At 44.4% G+C, this 15000-nt stretch overlaps 1 protein-coding gene and 1 long non-coding RNA gene across 4 annotated transcripts in view; one reads left to right on the forward strand and one right to left on the reverse strand.

Annotated features, from left to right (window-relative positions):
• The first annotated feature begins 4213 nt into the window (after positions 1–4213).
• The window catches only part of nfkb2 (nuclear factor of kappa light polypeptide gene enhancer in B-cells 2 (p49/p100)), a 17764-nt gene continuing 6977 nt past the window's right edge, over positions 4214–15000 (forward strand). Inside the window, exons 1-9 of one of the 3 annotated variants that reach the window (XM_030441891.1) lie at positions 4214–4324; positions 5684–5757; positions 8895–8934; positions 10022–10097; positions 11276–11316; positions 12388–12486; positions 12924–13075; positions 13693–13805; positions 14197–14355. In XM_030441891.1, coding sequence (XP_030297751.1) covers positions 5741–5757; positions 8895–8934; positions 10022–10097; positions 11276–11316; positions 12388–12486; positions 12924–13075; positions 13693–13805; positions 14197–14355 — 697 coding nt within the window. In that variant the 5' untranslated portion in view covers positions 4214–4324; positions 5684–5740. Of the gene's footprint in view, positions 4325–5216; positions 5576–5683; positions 5758–8437; positions 8624–8894; positions 8935–10021; positions 10098–11275; positions 11317–12387; positions 12487–12923; positions 13076–13692; positions 13806–14196; positions 14356–15000 lie in introns of those variants that run through there. The other 2 variants (XM_030441892.1, XM_030441893.1) reach the window with 2 other exon arrangements.
• On the reverse strand, positions 4796–5684 carry LOC115596672 (uncharacterized). The gene is made up of 2 exons (XR_003986940.1): positions 5528–5684; positions 4796–5210 (listed from the first exon to the last, which is right to left on the reverse strand). It is a non-coding gene; the product is annotated as an uncharacterized LOC115596672 (long non-coding RNA).

Below are 15000 nucleotides of genomic sequence, written 5' to 3' on the forward strand. Positions count from 1 at the left end.
TCCTCCTTCTCCCCCCCTCCTCCCCCTCCTTCTCTTCCTCCTGATGCAGCAAATCATGCGGACAGCCAACAAGTACAACCTGGGTCTGGACCTGAGGACGGCTGCGTACGTCAACGCCATCGAGAAGGTGTTCCAGGTTTACAACGAGGCCGGCCTCATCTTCACATAGACACACCTCCACCTGTCAGTCTGTTACCTGTCAGTCTGTTACCTGTCAGTCTGTTACCTGTCTGTCTGTTACCTGTCTGTCTGTTACCTGAATGTGTGTGTGTGTGTGTGTGTGGTGCAGGATGTGTCTCAGTGTTTACAGCCTGTCTGTCAGCAGCAGTCTGAGTCAACAGTCTGATTTTGTGTTTCATTCCTTCAACTCGTCTGTTTACCTTCTTCTTCTTCTGCGTCTTCGTCTTCTTCTTCTTCTTCTCTTGAGAAGTGTGAATCCACCAGGGACACTTCCTGTTCTGGGCTTTAATGAATCACCGCTGTGCTGCTTTACAAACATATCAACCAAATATATGTGCAGAGATGATAGAAATATAGATAAAGAGCTTTAATGCTGCTGCATTCTTTTGTTTTACTGTCGGCCTGCAGACACTATGTGGACAAAAGTATGTGGACAGACTTCAGTGTGATCTGGTTCTGTTTGTCCTGTTCTGGACTCGAGCTGATTGGACGAATGTCAGACGATCACAAACACTAAAGTCTGTTGTCTCTTTTCACTGGTGCCTTTTTTGAATTACTGAATCAGGTCATTAAAAAATATTCAAACAAAACCAGAACATGAAAGTTTTGAGTCTCCGGTTGAGCCGCAGCCTCTAATTAAAGACGCCGAGGACGCTCTCGGACTCTGAACGAGACATTTGAAGACGTCACTTCAGAAATGTTTCAGCATTTTTCACTCTGACTGAAACTAACGATTATTTGATTGATCCCGTCTGTCCATAAAGTCCATTAAATGGTAAAAACCAACAATTAATTTCAGATTATTTTCTGGATTGATCATCTGGCCCGTCTTCAGATGTCTGGTTCTGTCTGACAGGCCTGAGAACCTGGAGACAGTCAGCTGATGATCAGAACAGAGAAAGGATCCGGTGCTCTGAGTGACGGCTCCGTTCTGTCCACACCTGTTTGTCCACAGCGAGTCTCTCCACGTTTGTCTCCGGGTCGGATTGATCTTGTGTTATTACGATGCAGTGCCCTCGTGCCTCAGGACTTTAGCTTTAATATTTCTGCTTTTAGAGCGTCAACTCACTTTATTAAAGGAGCATTCGGCTGTTTTGCTCTGTTTTGATTCCAAATCATCCGTCAGACTTCACACCGACTCTTCAGTTCAGACAGCCGATGGTTTCACTTCCTTTCCATAAAAATCTATTTTGTAAAGACTTGAAACTGTCTGAAGAGAGCCGATCCATCAGGCAGGGAACTTTTCTACAGAACACTTTGAATGGAAATCAGTGGCTGTTACTGTAAAACACTACAGCTGACGTGGTGTCAAAACAGACAGAAACCTGCGGAATGGTCCTTTAACATGTACTGTTTTTCCTCTCAGGTGTCGTCACAGTTGCAGCTCAAGCTAACGCTAATCTATGCAGTTAAAATTAGCAATATTTCAGACCTGTTACAGAGCTGTCAGGATCCGGTCAGAGTTCTGCATCAGACCGACGGCGGACTGAAAAACAAACGTCAGCAGGAAGTGGAGTCAGAAACACAAAGAGATTCAGAGCGGCAGAGTTTCTGATGTTGGTTTGAGACAGATTAACAACAAGAAACACTCAAACGATGACGAGCACGTCAGAAAAACCTTTTAGATCCACAGAAACACAAACTGAGCGAAGTGAAAACAGCTGTGGAGGTTTTTATTGGTCGCCATCGTTCCATATTTGGCGTTTTATCTCAACAGAAGAGGATTAGTGACGCTGTAGATGCACTTTTGATTTCTGACTTGTTTCACCACAAAGTCCGACTTTAAACTCAGAATCAGAAACGTGTTGGAGCTGCAGACGCTCAGCTCGTCTTCTGTCTGATGCTGAACGCTGTGAACACACGAAGACACGTCACCGACTCTGCAGCTCAGTCAGCCTGAACCCACCTGATGAGACGTAAAGCTTCTTCTGTCAGGGGGCGGGAGGCGGAGCGGGTCGGGAGGCGGAGCGGGTCGGGAGGCGGAGCGGGGCGGGAGGTTAGACTTCATGTCTGATTGAAACTGCTTTGGGATTCTGTGTGAGAGTTTTTACGCCTTTTTGTTAAAACCAAATGTTACAGCAAAATAAAGAATAAAAGCCTCATGTTGAGTTTCTCTTGTTTCATCGACACTTTCTTCAGTTTGTTCTGTGTCAGCACAACAGACCGGTTCTGTTCCGACTGGTGTTCAATCATTAAGTGAATATTATGAGATCCAAAATCTAAATTTGTAGAAATAAATTATAGGTCGTGTTAAAAGTCATAAAAACGTTTCCATGGTTTCTGATAATGTTGAACATCTTTCGCTGTCAGTCAGTTTCCTTCCTAACTGTTCAGTTCAGTAACATTAATGTTTATTAAGCTTCAGATATTTTAGATATCAGTATTTATTTATTTATTTATTATAATCAAATGACAATCAGTTTAATACTCGTCTCAGAATGAGTGCATGAACGTATGAACATGGAGCACTTCAGTTTAAGAAAACCAGAAATCTTCACAAAACAAAAAAATAAAGTTCAGATAAAGTGAAACTAACTGATGGAGAGTTTTTATATTTAATAATTAAATCATCAGCTTCTGTCTTTACTTCTGTCACTTCACAATAATTATCATAATTTAATTAAAAACATATTCCAGCCTTTGTTTTTGTTTATGTTTGTTTGTCCCGCGAGCCTCAGCGTCTGTCAGGTGGGCGGGGCTCTCGTCCTCATTCAGCCAATCAGCGCGCGGTATTTGACACGTTGGGCCGGAATTCCCCTCGAGCTCCGGGGCTTTCCACCGCTGACTGACAGCGCGCGCGTCAGGCTGGAGGAGGAGCGCGGGGAAGTCACTTCCGGTTAACAGGATGGACCTTCAAATTAAAAGTGTTGCCTTCTGTGCCTGCTGTTTGTACAACTGATAATAAAATAAACTCACTGAAAACAGAAACTAGACTTTGAAATCAATTTAACTTACAGGTTATTTAACTGAAAGTAACATTTCTACAACTCTGATGAGTTTGCCTTCCTTCTCTGTGTGTTTCTAATCTTCTGTATATGTTTAAAGAGTATACTAAGTTGATATATTATTGGAAAATATGATGTGAATAAAAACTCTAAAAATATGAACAATAATAAAAACAAGATACTGGTGTTTTTGTGTAATTAGTTATCAACCAACCACAGAGCAGTTTGTTGTTGTGTTTTTGCATATTAAAAAAATACAGTATTAAATAGTCAATCTATAAATGTAGATGTATATATAGAGAGAGGAGAGCTGGTTCTGGTTCAGTTCTGTGAGCTGGTGAAATACAGCAGCAGCTCTACACTGTTCAAGTCAGGAGATGACGTCACTGACGCAGTCAGCTGTCGGCTGTGACGTCACTAACGACGCTGTCATTAGGAAGACATATTTTCAGTCTGATATTCAGAGAATCAGAAACATTTAGTTGGTCAACGTCCAGAAATAAGCAGAAAAACTTTTAACACGAAGTGGAACTGAGCCACATTTATCAGGTGCTGGTTTAGGCCACGCCCTCTTACACCTGTATAAAAAACTTTCCACCATTTTGTATTTACTGTCGATAAACACAACTCATCACCTGATCTGAGGAGAACGGTTCTGATTGGATAGTTCTGTCACGCAGACACGCGCAGCTCCGCTGGCGCATGCGCATCAGTGATCTCAGCAGCAGAAACTGATGTTTTGGGTGTTCAGCTGAAACCGCGGGAATGATTGAAAAACAACTTTATAACCTTCCCCACTGATTCTGTGAAAGTGTTCCAGTGTCGCGACACACTGACGTCACGAGTCGTCCCTCAGGTGGGCTAATGAGCGAGCTAACTGATGCTAAGTGTCGTTGATAGCTCGTTAGCACAGCTGTAATTTAGAGGACAGGTTTGAGGAGAGAGATGAGAGGAGCTGCTGTCCTCTGAGAAGAACAGCTCAGACACGTAGAGCCACTTTAATTATTTACTAGTATAATACTAGTTTAAATATCAGACTCAACTAATGAGGCAGCGGAAGGAAAGGCAGTCGTTTTATTTTGAAACCTCCCAACAGGAAGTGTAGTCAGGTGTGTTGCTGCCGTGTGACGTTCGGTCCAGTTGGAGTTTTGTGGTTTTCGAGGGAGCAGACGGACAGACAGAGGAGCTGCTGCTGACAGGTAAACTCACCTTTAACTCTTATTTACAGCTCAACACAAACTGCTGCTGATCGATAACTGATCGATAACTGATTGATAACTGATCGGTAACTCGGTCAGCTCGCACAGTTGAGACACGGAGCTCGGCTGTTGTTGTCATGATGGGACTTTAAATCAGTAGCTTCAGATTAAAAAGCGACGAAGGAAGAACATGTTGTTTCTTCTATTAATGACGTCATTTAAAACGTTTGTGCTTTAAATTGAGTGCAGAATCATCGTGTGTGTGTGTGTGTGTGTGTGTGTGTGTGTGTGTGTGTATCGATCAGAACAGTTCTGCTGCTGTTTGATCAGATTGAGCAACTGAGAGGAAAATTACTGCAGCAGCTGCAACAAACTGTGTGTGTGTGTGTGTGTGTGTGTGTGTGTTGATGTGTGTGTGTGTGTGTGTGTGTGTGTGTGTGTGTGTGTCATCATGACTGTTTGAGCTCTTCATAGATTTAAACACTTTATTTCTTTGGCGTTTCTGCAGTTTTGTGTCTGTGCTGTTTGTTGGTTTCTCAGCTGGTGTTTCAGGCAAACTGAAGCATTTCTGTGATCATCTTCTGCTTCTGATGCTCGCAGCTTCACTGCCTCGTAGGAAGCTCCTAAAAATAGTTTAACGGTCTGAATGAAAGATTAAAGAAGCTAAAAAATCAGATGTTTAATTTAAGGACGTTTTTCAGCAAAACCAGATCAATAATCAACCTAATTTGAAATCAGTTTAACACTTAAAGGTTGATTGTTGATGTTCAAAATCATCATTTAGGAAACATAATTCAAACTGGAGCTTCAGATGAAGCTTCAGCTGCTCACGTCTTCATCACAGCTCGTCGTCAAGGCGATGGACCGGCTGAGGTTCAGTTCAAAGCTGCAGAACGGGTCAGAAAGTGACACTTTAATTCACTGAACAGCTTCTATTGATTTTCACCAACTCAGTTTACATGAAGTCAGCTGCTGATATTTAATCCTGAAGGTGGCGCTGCAGCAAACATCAGACTGCTAACAACCAGACAGGATTCATCCTCAGAGGAACGCGGCTAACAGTTTCCCCCCGCGTCCAGTGTTTGTGCGAAGCTAGGCTAACCACACTAATGCAAACAGGAGCTAAGCGGTGGGACTGCTCCTTTAACAGCCTGTTGTTTGTTCGGTCGGGCTGGAAACGAAGGATTGTCCCCAAATAATCACCGAGGAGGAGGAAGAGGAGGAGGAGGAAGAGTGGAAATTCCCTCTGATGTATTTAGATATGACTGCACACACACACACACACACACACACACACACACACACACACACACACACACACACACACGGTGGTGATTAACTCCTGATCTGCGTCTGCAGGAAAATCCCTGAAGGAGGACGAACAGAAGAGCCTCCTTCATCATCATCATCATCATCATGGCCGGAGCTCTCAGGTACGTCTCACTGATGTTTGTGCTCTGCTGTCATTGGTTGGTTGTGATGTGAAGTCGTGTTTGATTGGTTGGTTTGTGGATCAAAGACGTCCAGATGGTTAGTTGTGTTTTTTTGTAAAATTCCTTCAAACTGTTTCTGAGACGATTGTGATGAAACAGTTTAGTTTCCTCTGTTTACATCCAGAGTAACCAGCGTGCAGTCTTCTTCTGTGGTGCTTTTCTTGGCGTGTCATAGAAATGTAGACGCCTTATTGGCTGCTTTTGTACCTCCACGTTGCGTCTGTATTGGACCGGCCCCACTGCTCTTCTTCTTCTTCTTCTTCTTCCTCTTCTTCTTCTTCTTCTTCCTCTGACAGGTGACGTTACGTTGACAGTGTGAGATTATAAACAGGATTTAAAGGTGCTGGATTATTTACGATATATAAATCTACTCAATCACAGTAACAAAGTATTTGTACACCTGATGGATGAGTCGGTCAGACTGAGACCGGCTCCTCCTTCACGTCCTCGCTGTACTGTCACGTGTACGCTCGGGTCGGGAGGCGTCAGGAGGTTCTGTGTCCTGACTGATGGACTCTGATCACATGACGCGTGTTGAAGCATCGCTGCAGACACACGACACATCAGGAGGACGGCTGCACATCTGTATTGTGATATGAAAACAATGCAGCAAATCTGACCAGATAAATAAAAACAGATGTGTGTGATTCTGTTGGAGATTGATTTTGAAGATTAGATTTGTGTAACTGATCAGGAATAACTGCGATTAGCAATATGAATTGTGGGCGGAGCTGCTCGTCACTCAGAACCCAAGAACACTAAAACCAGACGAGTTCTGATGATCCGTCAGGAAACTAGAACTCAGTTTGTTTTGCATCAAGTAATTTCATCAGGACGTGAAGTTAGTTTGTAAACTGAGACTGTTTTCAGTCCCGTCATGTCAGATTGATCAGATCGATCAGATCGATCAGGATCAGGTGTCTTTGTGTTTCTTCACAGAAACGTCACAGTACACAGGTTTACAGTCACAGGACAGTTTAACAGAAAGTCGCCGTGTTTCACAGAAGCAGGAGAGTAAAATCACCCCAGTGGATTCCTGCAGAGGTCGGAGGTCACGCAAACTTTCCCCTCGGGTTTTCTCTGACTGAACCTGCTGTGGGTTTATGTTAATGAGGCTGGCTGTGCTGGCTCCTCATTGGCTGCTGCTGTCAGAGGGGGCAGTCCCCCCGCTGGGGGGTGTGAGACAGCTCTGATCAGGTTTGAGTCAGACTGACAGTGAGGCTGAGGACAGACAGGAAGTCCAAGTGACGAACCAGAAACCACCAGAAAGACGAGTGAAGAGGAAGTACAGAGAGAACACGAAACTTTCTTCACGGCTTTGTCCTTTAATTCTGCTGCAGGCTGTTCTCTTTTTTAACAATATTTATAATCATTTGAGTTAGTTTGTGTTGTCACGTCGTCTTGAACACGTCAGGTGCTTGTTGTCAGCGCTCAGCGTCAGCTCAGGTGTTTCAGACGACACATTGATGTTTCCGGAGCAGAGAGAAGGACGATGAAACGCTCAGCGCACCAATGAGACGTATTTTAGTGTTACTGTGGAAAAAATTCAAGATTTTCAAAATGTTTCCACCTCAAGAACTCATTCTGTGTGCAGGATTCAGAAGCGCTGCAGAGAGCTCACACCCTGTTAGCATGCTAGCATCAGTTAATCATCAGTGAACAGTTGGTGTGATGTGATGTCATCAGTTGTGCAGGTGTTTGCACCTTGCTTCTTCCTGACGGGAACGTGAACGTGGGTTCTCACTACACAACGAGCATCGTGACTCACATTGATCTTGAAGTGTTTTCTGAACACATGTGAGGAACTTTTACACCAAACGTTTGTTTCTGTGAAGTCGAGTGTTTACGTGAGTCACCAGCTGCTGAGAGGATCAAGAGACACAGACATGATTTATTATCACATCAGTATCTTTAAATATCAGGACAGTCTGACACGTTCATCATCAATAAATGTTGGTAGATATTATAGATAGATTTACATGTTCAGATCAAACTTGTTTTATCATGTTTATCACAGAGCCTTTTGTTGACCAGGCTAGCTGTTTCCCTCTGTTTCCAGTCTTTATGCTAAGCTAAGCTAAGCTACAGTGTAAACATGTCTGTGTGCTCTGTGTGTCTGTCACAGCTGGTTTTAAACAGTCATGTCATCTAAGGTTATTCTTTCTAGTTACTCAGTAATGTAATGGATTACATCCTGACAGTAGAGTATCCGTCCATCACACAGTTACAGTGTACACATCAGGTCTGAGGCCTGCAGGTGTGTTTTTATTGAAGCTTCTTTGAGAACAACTTCACAGACGATGAAAGTGTTTTATGAAAGCGTTCAGTGTGGAGACGTTAACGACGCTGAAGCAGAGCAGAGTCTCTGTGTGACTGGGCTTTACACAACAGTTTCCTGGTTCTCTACAGAACCCGTTCTCTCCTCACAGAGTTCAGTGTATTATCTGCAACAGCAGAGTGACATCATCATCAGTAGCCCCGCCCCCCTCCGTGCAGATCTGGAATTCTGGGGGTTTTCCTCCGCTCAGCCACTTCCAGGAAGTGACTGAAAACAGCCGAGAGGAGGGAGGAGGGGTAGAACGACACACACACACACACACACACACATACACACAGAGACAGAGAGAGAGACAGAGAGAGAGAGAGACAGAGAGAGGTTGTACTCGAGGCTCTCTCGTCCGTCATGTGAAAGTGAAACAGACGGCTGCAGCTTTTATTTTGGCGCTCCCTTTGTTGACTTGTTGTTTCCTGGTTCACCGTGTTGGACGTTACTTCAGCAGAGACACTCAGCAGCCGCCGTCCTCAGGTCAGACACAGGAGAGTGTGTGTGTGTCTGTGTGTGTCTGTGTGTGTGTTCACTCTCAGGTCAAAGCCTCTAACTGTGTGTGTGTGTGTGTGTTCACTCTCAGGTCAAAGCCTCTAACTGTGTGTGTGTGTGTCTGTGTGTGTGTGTGTCTGTGTGTGTGTTCACTCTCAGGTCAAAGCCTCTAACTGTGTGTGTCTGTGTGTGTGTGTTCACTCTCAGGTCAAAGCCTCTAACTGTGTGTGTGTGTGTGTGTGTGTGTGTGTGTTTGCAGGATGACAGAGGCGCAGTTCATCAACGCCTACGACAGCGACGTGAGTCTTTTATTTTTCCATCGGTCACTCAGATTGATTATTAATGACTCTGTTAACTAATGAGTGCAGTGTTTGTGTGTACGGGCTCCTGTGAGGGTCAAAAGATGTTCTGTGACTGTGAGACGCTTCAGAGGGACGACGTGATTTTCACTTTGTTAGATAAAAGTTACTGTGATGAGTTCTGTGAGCAGAATAAAGTCACGCTCTGCTCAGTAACTCCTTCATCAGATTATTATTAATCATTGATTCATTTCAAATAAATTCTGCTGTGAGTTATTACTCAAACTATTCAAAGAGCAGAAAGAAAAATTCCCAGATTCTGCAGAAGTCGACCTTCTAACGATGATCAGAAGTGATTTGCATGTGACATCATCGTCAGACACAGTCTGGGAAATTTAAACAGTTTCCTGCTTCCAGTCTGAAGCGTTCGGTCGTCTTCGGACTTCACTGAGACGTCCACAACATTCACAAAGTGTTTGTTCTGATATTAAAACGAGTCTGTGAGAGATTCAACCAGCATGAGAAGTAAAAGACAAATGAAGCCGTCAGCTGACAGACGATGACATCAGCTAACTGTTGTCATGACTGCATCACTTCTTTATTGAGAAACAAGTTTAACCAACTGAAAGTTTTTATTTGAGTCATTACTGAACACAGTCAGTTAGAAACTGCTGGTTAAAGAACAAAGTTCATGTTCAAACTACGGATCAAAGAATCGACTGAAATAGACTTTTTATTATATATGAATAAATCTAAACATCCAAATCACTGGGATTAGAATTGTGTTGAGTAGTTTGTAATTTAATATTTGCAACTTAATATCCACCACAAAATAAATATAATAACTGATATAAATACAGTTATTGTGTGAAATATGTATAAAAGAAGATCAGCTGATCTCAGAGCAGAACAACACAGTCTGAGGCTGAGAGCTGGCGGGGTCCGCCACGTAAACACAGTAAACATGAAAACATGTCGGCTTTAGGGCTCTCCCACTGACACTGATCTTTCAATAGAGATTGATTGATTGATTGATTGATTGATTGATGTGTTTACAGACGTTAACATGTTTCCTGTTGTTGTTCAGCTGCAGATGAATCTGATGCAGTACGACTACATTCCTCCAGTGGACATAAAGACAGAACCCTACATACCTGAGACAGGTAACCTCCTCACTCACCTGGAGCCAGGACACTGTCGGTACATCTAGAACCTCAGAGTACCGGCAGGGTTCTGGCAGGGTTCTGACAGGGTTCTGACAGGGTTCTGGCAGGGTTCTGGCAGGGTTCTGACAGGGTTCTGGCAGGGTTCTGGGAGCCTGTTGTGGTTCTTTATAGAACGTTTTATTTGCACCTGGAAACACGAGTTGAGTGTTTTCAGGAGCTCCAGCTGAAACCAGACGAGCACGTTGAGGATCTGAGGTTCTACAGGGAACCTTGTCGTTAGCGTCAGCTGTAGTCTTTGTGCTGCAGCCTTCAGGTATTTGGACCTCGAGCAGAGTTCTGGTTCTGGTTTTGTTTTGTTGTAGGAGGTTGGAAGTTTTTGGTGACGAGTTGAATAAAAGTTTCTACACAACCAGGACCGACAAGAAGCTCGTCAGGAGAACCGGTCTGAGGAGGAACTCTGGATCTTTGGTGTAAACTCTGTAGAACCTTGTTTGTACCTGGAGATACGAGTTGGGCCTTTTCAGAACCATGAGTGAGAACCTGGTAAATCCTTGGATGGTTTCTAGAAACCAGAACTGAGACATTTTAGATCCTTCTAGACTGAGTTAAACACTGATGAACCATTTCTGACCCTGAAGAGGTTCTCACCTTCTAGAACCTCCTTTAGACTTCTCAGAACCTTCATCCAGTCTGTCTAGAACCTCCTTTAGACTTCTCAGAACCTTCATCCAGTCTGTCTAGAACCTTCATCCAGTCTGTCTAGAACCTCCTTTAGACTTCTCAGAACCTTCATCCAGTCTGTCTAGAACCTCCTGCTGACTCTTCGAGGCGTGTCTGAGCCTGCAGTGAAGGCTGACAGTGTAGATGGTCCAGATGAAACCTGGAGTCTGCTTGTTCAAACCAAAACCTCTTTTGGGGAAATAGTGGAATCATTTCTAAAGAACAAGAGTTCCTGTCAGAACCCCGACCCGAGCATACTCACTATAACAGGAAAGCGAGACCCCGTTTGTCCCGGACTGTACCTGATCAGTACCTGGACAGCTACAGTTTCTAGAACTTACTGATGGGGAAACACCTTCATCCACCTTCTTACTAACAAAAAGTCCTGCGGCCGCTGGAACGTAGAAACCATCAGTTCAGTTTCTGTGTGTCATTAACGGTTCTTTGTGTTTCAGCTCACGGGCCGTACATCCAGATCATCGAGGAGCCCAAACAGGTGAGAAAGATATTCTGGTGTGTGTGTGTGAGAGTGCAGTGAGCGTACAAACAGCAGACTTTAGCTTCTACACGGGTTGTTATTGTGGAGCTGCTGGATTAAAGCCACAAACAGGAAGTGAACAGTCAGAGGTGACGGCGTGGAGACGAGAGCGGCGACATGTTGTCAACATCTTATCTGTGACTGAAGTCTTAAAGTATCTGTGTGTTCCCTCGTGGACCAACACCACAAACTGGACCTGTTCAGGTCGTCGAGTGAATTAGTGTTGAATCAGCCGGGTCAGAGGAGGAAACACCCTCAGAACTTCTGGGAGGTGGATGGAGGTCGGTCCGCTGCTGGTTCTGAACATAAACATGAGGTTCTGTCACGTCACACCGTCCTGTGTTCCTCTGAGCCCACAACACACTGTCGGGTTTACAGCCGGTCCGGAACTTAAAGATGATCCGGGTTCTTTTACTGCTGATGTGAAGAAAACACAAGAATTCAACATTACACACACGCGATCACTTCAGCTTCTGACACACACACCACACACACACACACACACACCTACACACACACACACACACACACACACACACACACACACACACACACACACACACACACAGACTGTAACTGAACTCAGCAGTGGCAGTGAGGGTGTTTCCCGGCTCAGCTCGGTCCACATGTCGCAGTAACACTTCCAGGGTTTTCCCAGCAGGCTGAGTGAACACCAGCAGGAGGTCAGGGAGTTTCTGCTGCTGGAGATCAGGTGACGTCTGTATGCAAATCAGTTCTGATCTGAAGACAAAAGAAGAAGAAGGTTTACACAACCAGACTGTAACTGAACAACTGTGGCGACACCACAGACGCTTCAGCAGAGATCAGAGAGAAGAGACGCAGCGTGCACGCGTTACACTTTCAATAATAACTTTATTTAAACTCAACAAAGTCACAGTGTCACCTGATTCAAACATCAGCAGGTGATGAGGCCAATAAAACACATGAATGTATTACTTTATACTCCAAGATACAAAGTGAAATACACAATAATATTCATAGTGTGTGTGTGTGTGTGTGTGTCCTCAGAGGGGCTTTCGTTTCCGTTATGAGTGTGAGGGTCCGTCCCACGGCGGGCTCCCCGGGGCCTCCAGCGAGAAGAACCGGAGGACGTACCCGACAGTGAAGGTATCATCAACCACGCACACACACACACACAGACACACACACACAGACAGACACACACACACACACACACACACACACACACACACACACACACACACACACAGACGCACACACACACACAAACACAGACACACACACACACACACACACACACAGACGGACGCACACACACAGACAGACAGACACACACACACACACAGACACACACACACACACACACACACACAGTTTAAAGGGACAGTTCACTCAAACACACACTGCTGCATGAGTCACACGATGCGTTCAGGTTACCTGGGAGTTTTTCAAATCACCACAGAAACAGTCTGTACTTTTACTTTGAGTCCAGCCGTTGACTCGTGACAGAGTAAACCATGTGAATACTGTAGAATTCACCTCAGAAGATATTTAATAATAACTTCTCTCCGTGTCTCCATCAGATCAATAACTACGTGGGTCACGCCCGGGTGGAGGTCCAGCTGGTGACGCACTCCGACCCTCCTCGCGTTCACGCTCACAGTCTGGTCGGACGCCACTGCACCGAGAACGGAACCTGCACGCTCGACATCGGACCCAACGACCTCACAGCCTCGTCAGTATCCAATCACAGCGCAGCGTCTTTAACAACACGTAGACTGTCATGATTCCACTGATGAAGTCAGGATGTTAAATTCAGCTTCAGGAAACACTGATGATGTAACACAGTCAAAACAGAAACTGTGTCAATAAATTACATATTAACGATATTTAGAAATGATAAAAAGTGAAATTGCTTCTGATAAAAGAAAATAATATAACAGATATAAACACATTAATGTCTTGATGAGAGTGATGAAGTGATTTATTATTAAAGTCATCGACTGATTTCTACTAAATAAAAGTTAAAACTACTGATGATCAGAAGGAAACAGACTAAAGTTAATCAATATTTAAATATTGTAGGTGAAATAATTGATTTAACTTCGTGAATGAATAAAGAAAATAAATCAAACATCTGAAACTTTTGAGGATATTTTAATATTTGAAATGTTCTGGAGAACGTCGGTGGAGTTTTTGTCTCCTGATCGAAGCAGAAATCTTTAAATGATCAATATGAGTTATTGAATATATATATGTGAGTAAATAGAGTCGGCTTTGGAAACAAACGTGCAGAAACGATCTGATGTGAAACTCACTGTGGATGTTTTGTGGTGATGTCACTTCCTGCAGCTTCAGTAACCTGGGGATCCTCCACGTCACCAAGAAAGGTGTGGTGGAGGTGTTGAGCCGGCGGCTGCGGGAGGAGAGGAAGAGGCAGAAAGGAGCTCACTACCACCTGACAGGTAACTGCTCACCTGCCGCTGACACACGAGTGACATCATCAAACAGCTGATGGTTGTTAGTTTCCCTCTCTGTCACATGTACTGTCTTTTATTCTTTGAGTCGTTTTATTTGTTAATGTTTTGGTGTTCGTGTGTTTTGATTGACGGGTCTCTGGACCGGACCGGACCGGACCGGAGAGGATCCGGGTCGAGTCCTCTCCTGCAGTATTCTGTATATTTTCATAAAGTCTGTGGACTGTTTGATGCAACATGTTCTGTGGTAAAAAGTAAAAAGCTTATCTGTTCTCACAGCAGACTTTAAAGTCCAGATTGTGGATCAGAACACAGAACCGGGACTCTTGTTTTATACTCAGGATGAAGTGAAATATGTCCAACTGTCCGTCTGCTTCAGATTCAGAGGAAACCTCCATCCTGAAGGAGGCCAAGGAGCTGGGCAAGGTGATGGACCTGAACATCGTCCGGTTAAAGTTCACCGCCTTCCTGCAGGACAGCAACGGAGGATTCACCAGAGCGCTCAAACCCGTCGTCTCCAACCCGATCTACGACAGCAGTGAGTCCACACACCTGAACCTGACCGGCCCTCTGAACACCTGAGGACTTCCTGTTGTGTTCACGCCAGCAGCTGATTGGCTGACAGACGGCAGCGCTGGTGTTTTTTGAAGGAAGCTGCTTGTATGACATGAATGTTCCTGCCGGTCGGTCGTCAGCTGTCTGAGTCTCTTTAGACTGTCAGAGGCGCTTGTTGTGTGAGGCGGCCATCTTTGTTGTGTGTGGCGGCCATCTTTGTTGTCAGGAGTTAAACAACAACTTTCTGACCAGTTTAAAATTCGCAGCAACGTTTTTTTTTTCACTAAATATTTGATTCCTACAGACTTTGAGTTGTTTGGTTTGTGTGTGATGTACTTTAGCTGGGTGCTAACAGCTAATAGCAAGCTAGGCTAGTGCTAATCAGCGCCAGCAGCGGCCTGATGCTGCGTTCAGGTAACTGGAGATCAGAGTGAGGATGACGTCTGACACAAGAACTCTTCCTGCTGCGAGTCAGAACAGCAGCTCACGTCAGGTTAGCAACATTAGGGAAGTTGGAATTTCCCAGTCGGGAGTTTTAACTGAAAATTATTGTGAAACGGCCGTTCTGCATGAGAAGAAGTTTTACTTTTGTTTGAATATATTCGGATGGTAAAACTGTTTACTTGTT

Source organism: Sparus aurata, chromosome 15, assembly GCF_900880675.1.
Source record: "Sparus aurata chromosome 15, fSpaAur1.1, whole genome shotgun sequence".
Taxonomy (NCBI): domain Eukaryota; kingdom Metazoa; phylum Chordata; class Actinopteri; order Spariformes; family Sparidae; genus Sparus; species Sparus aurata.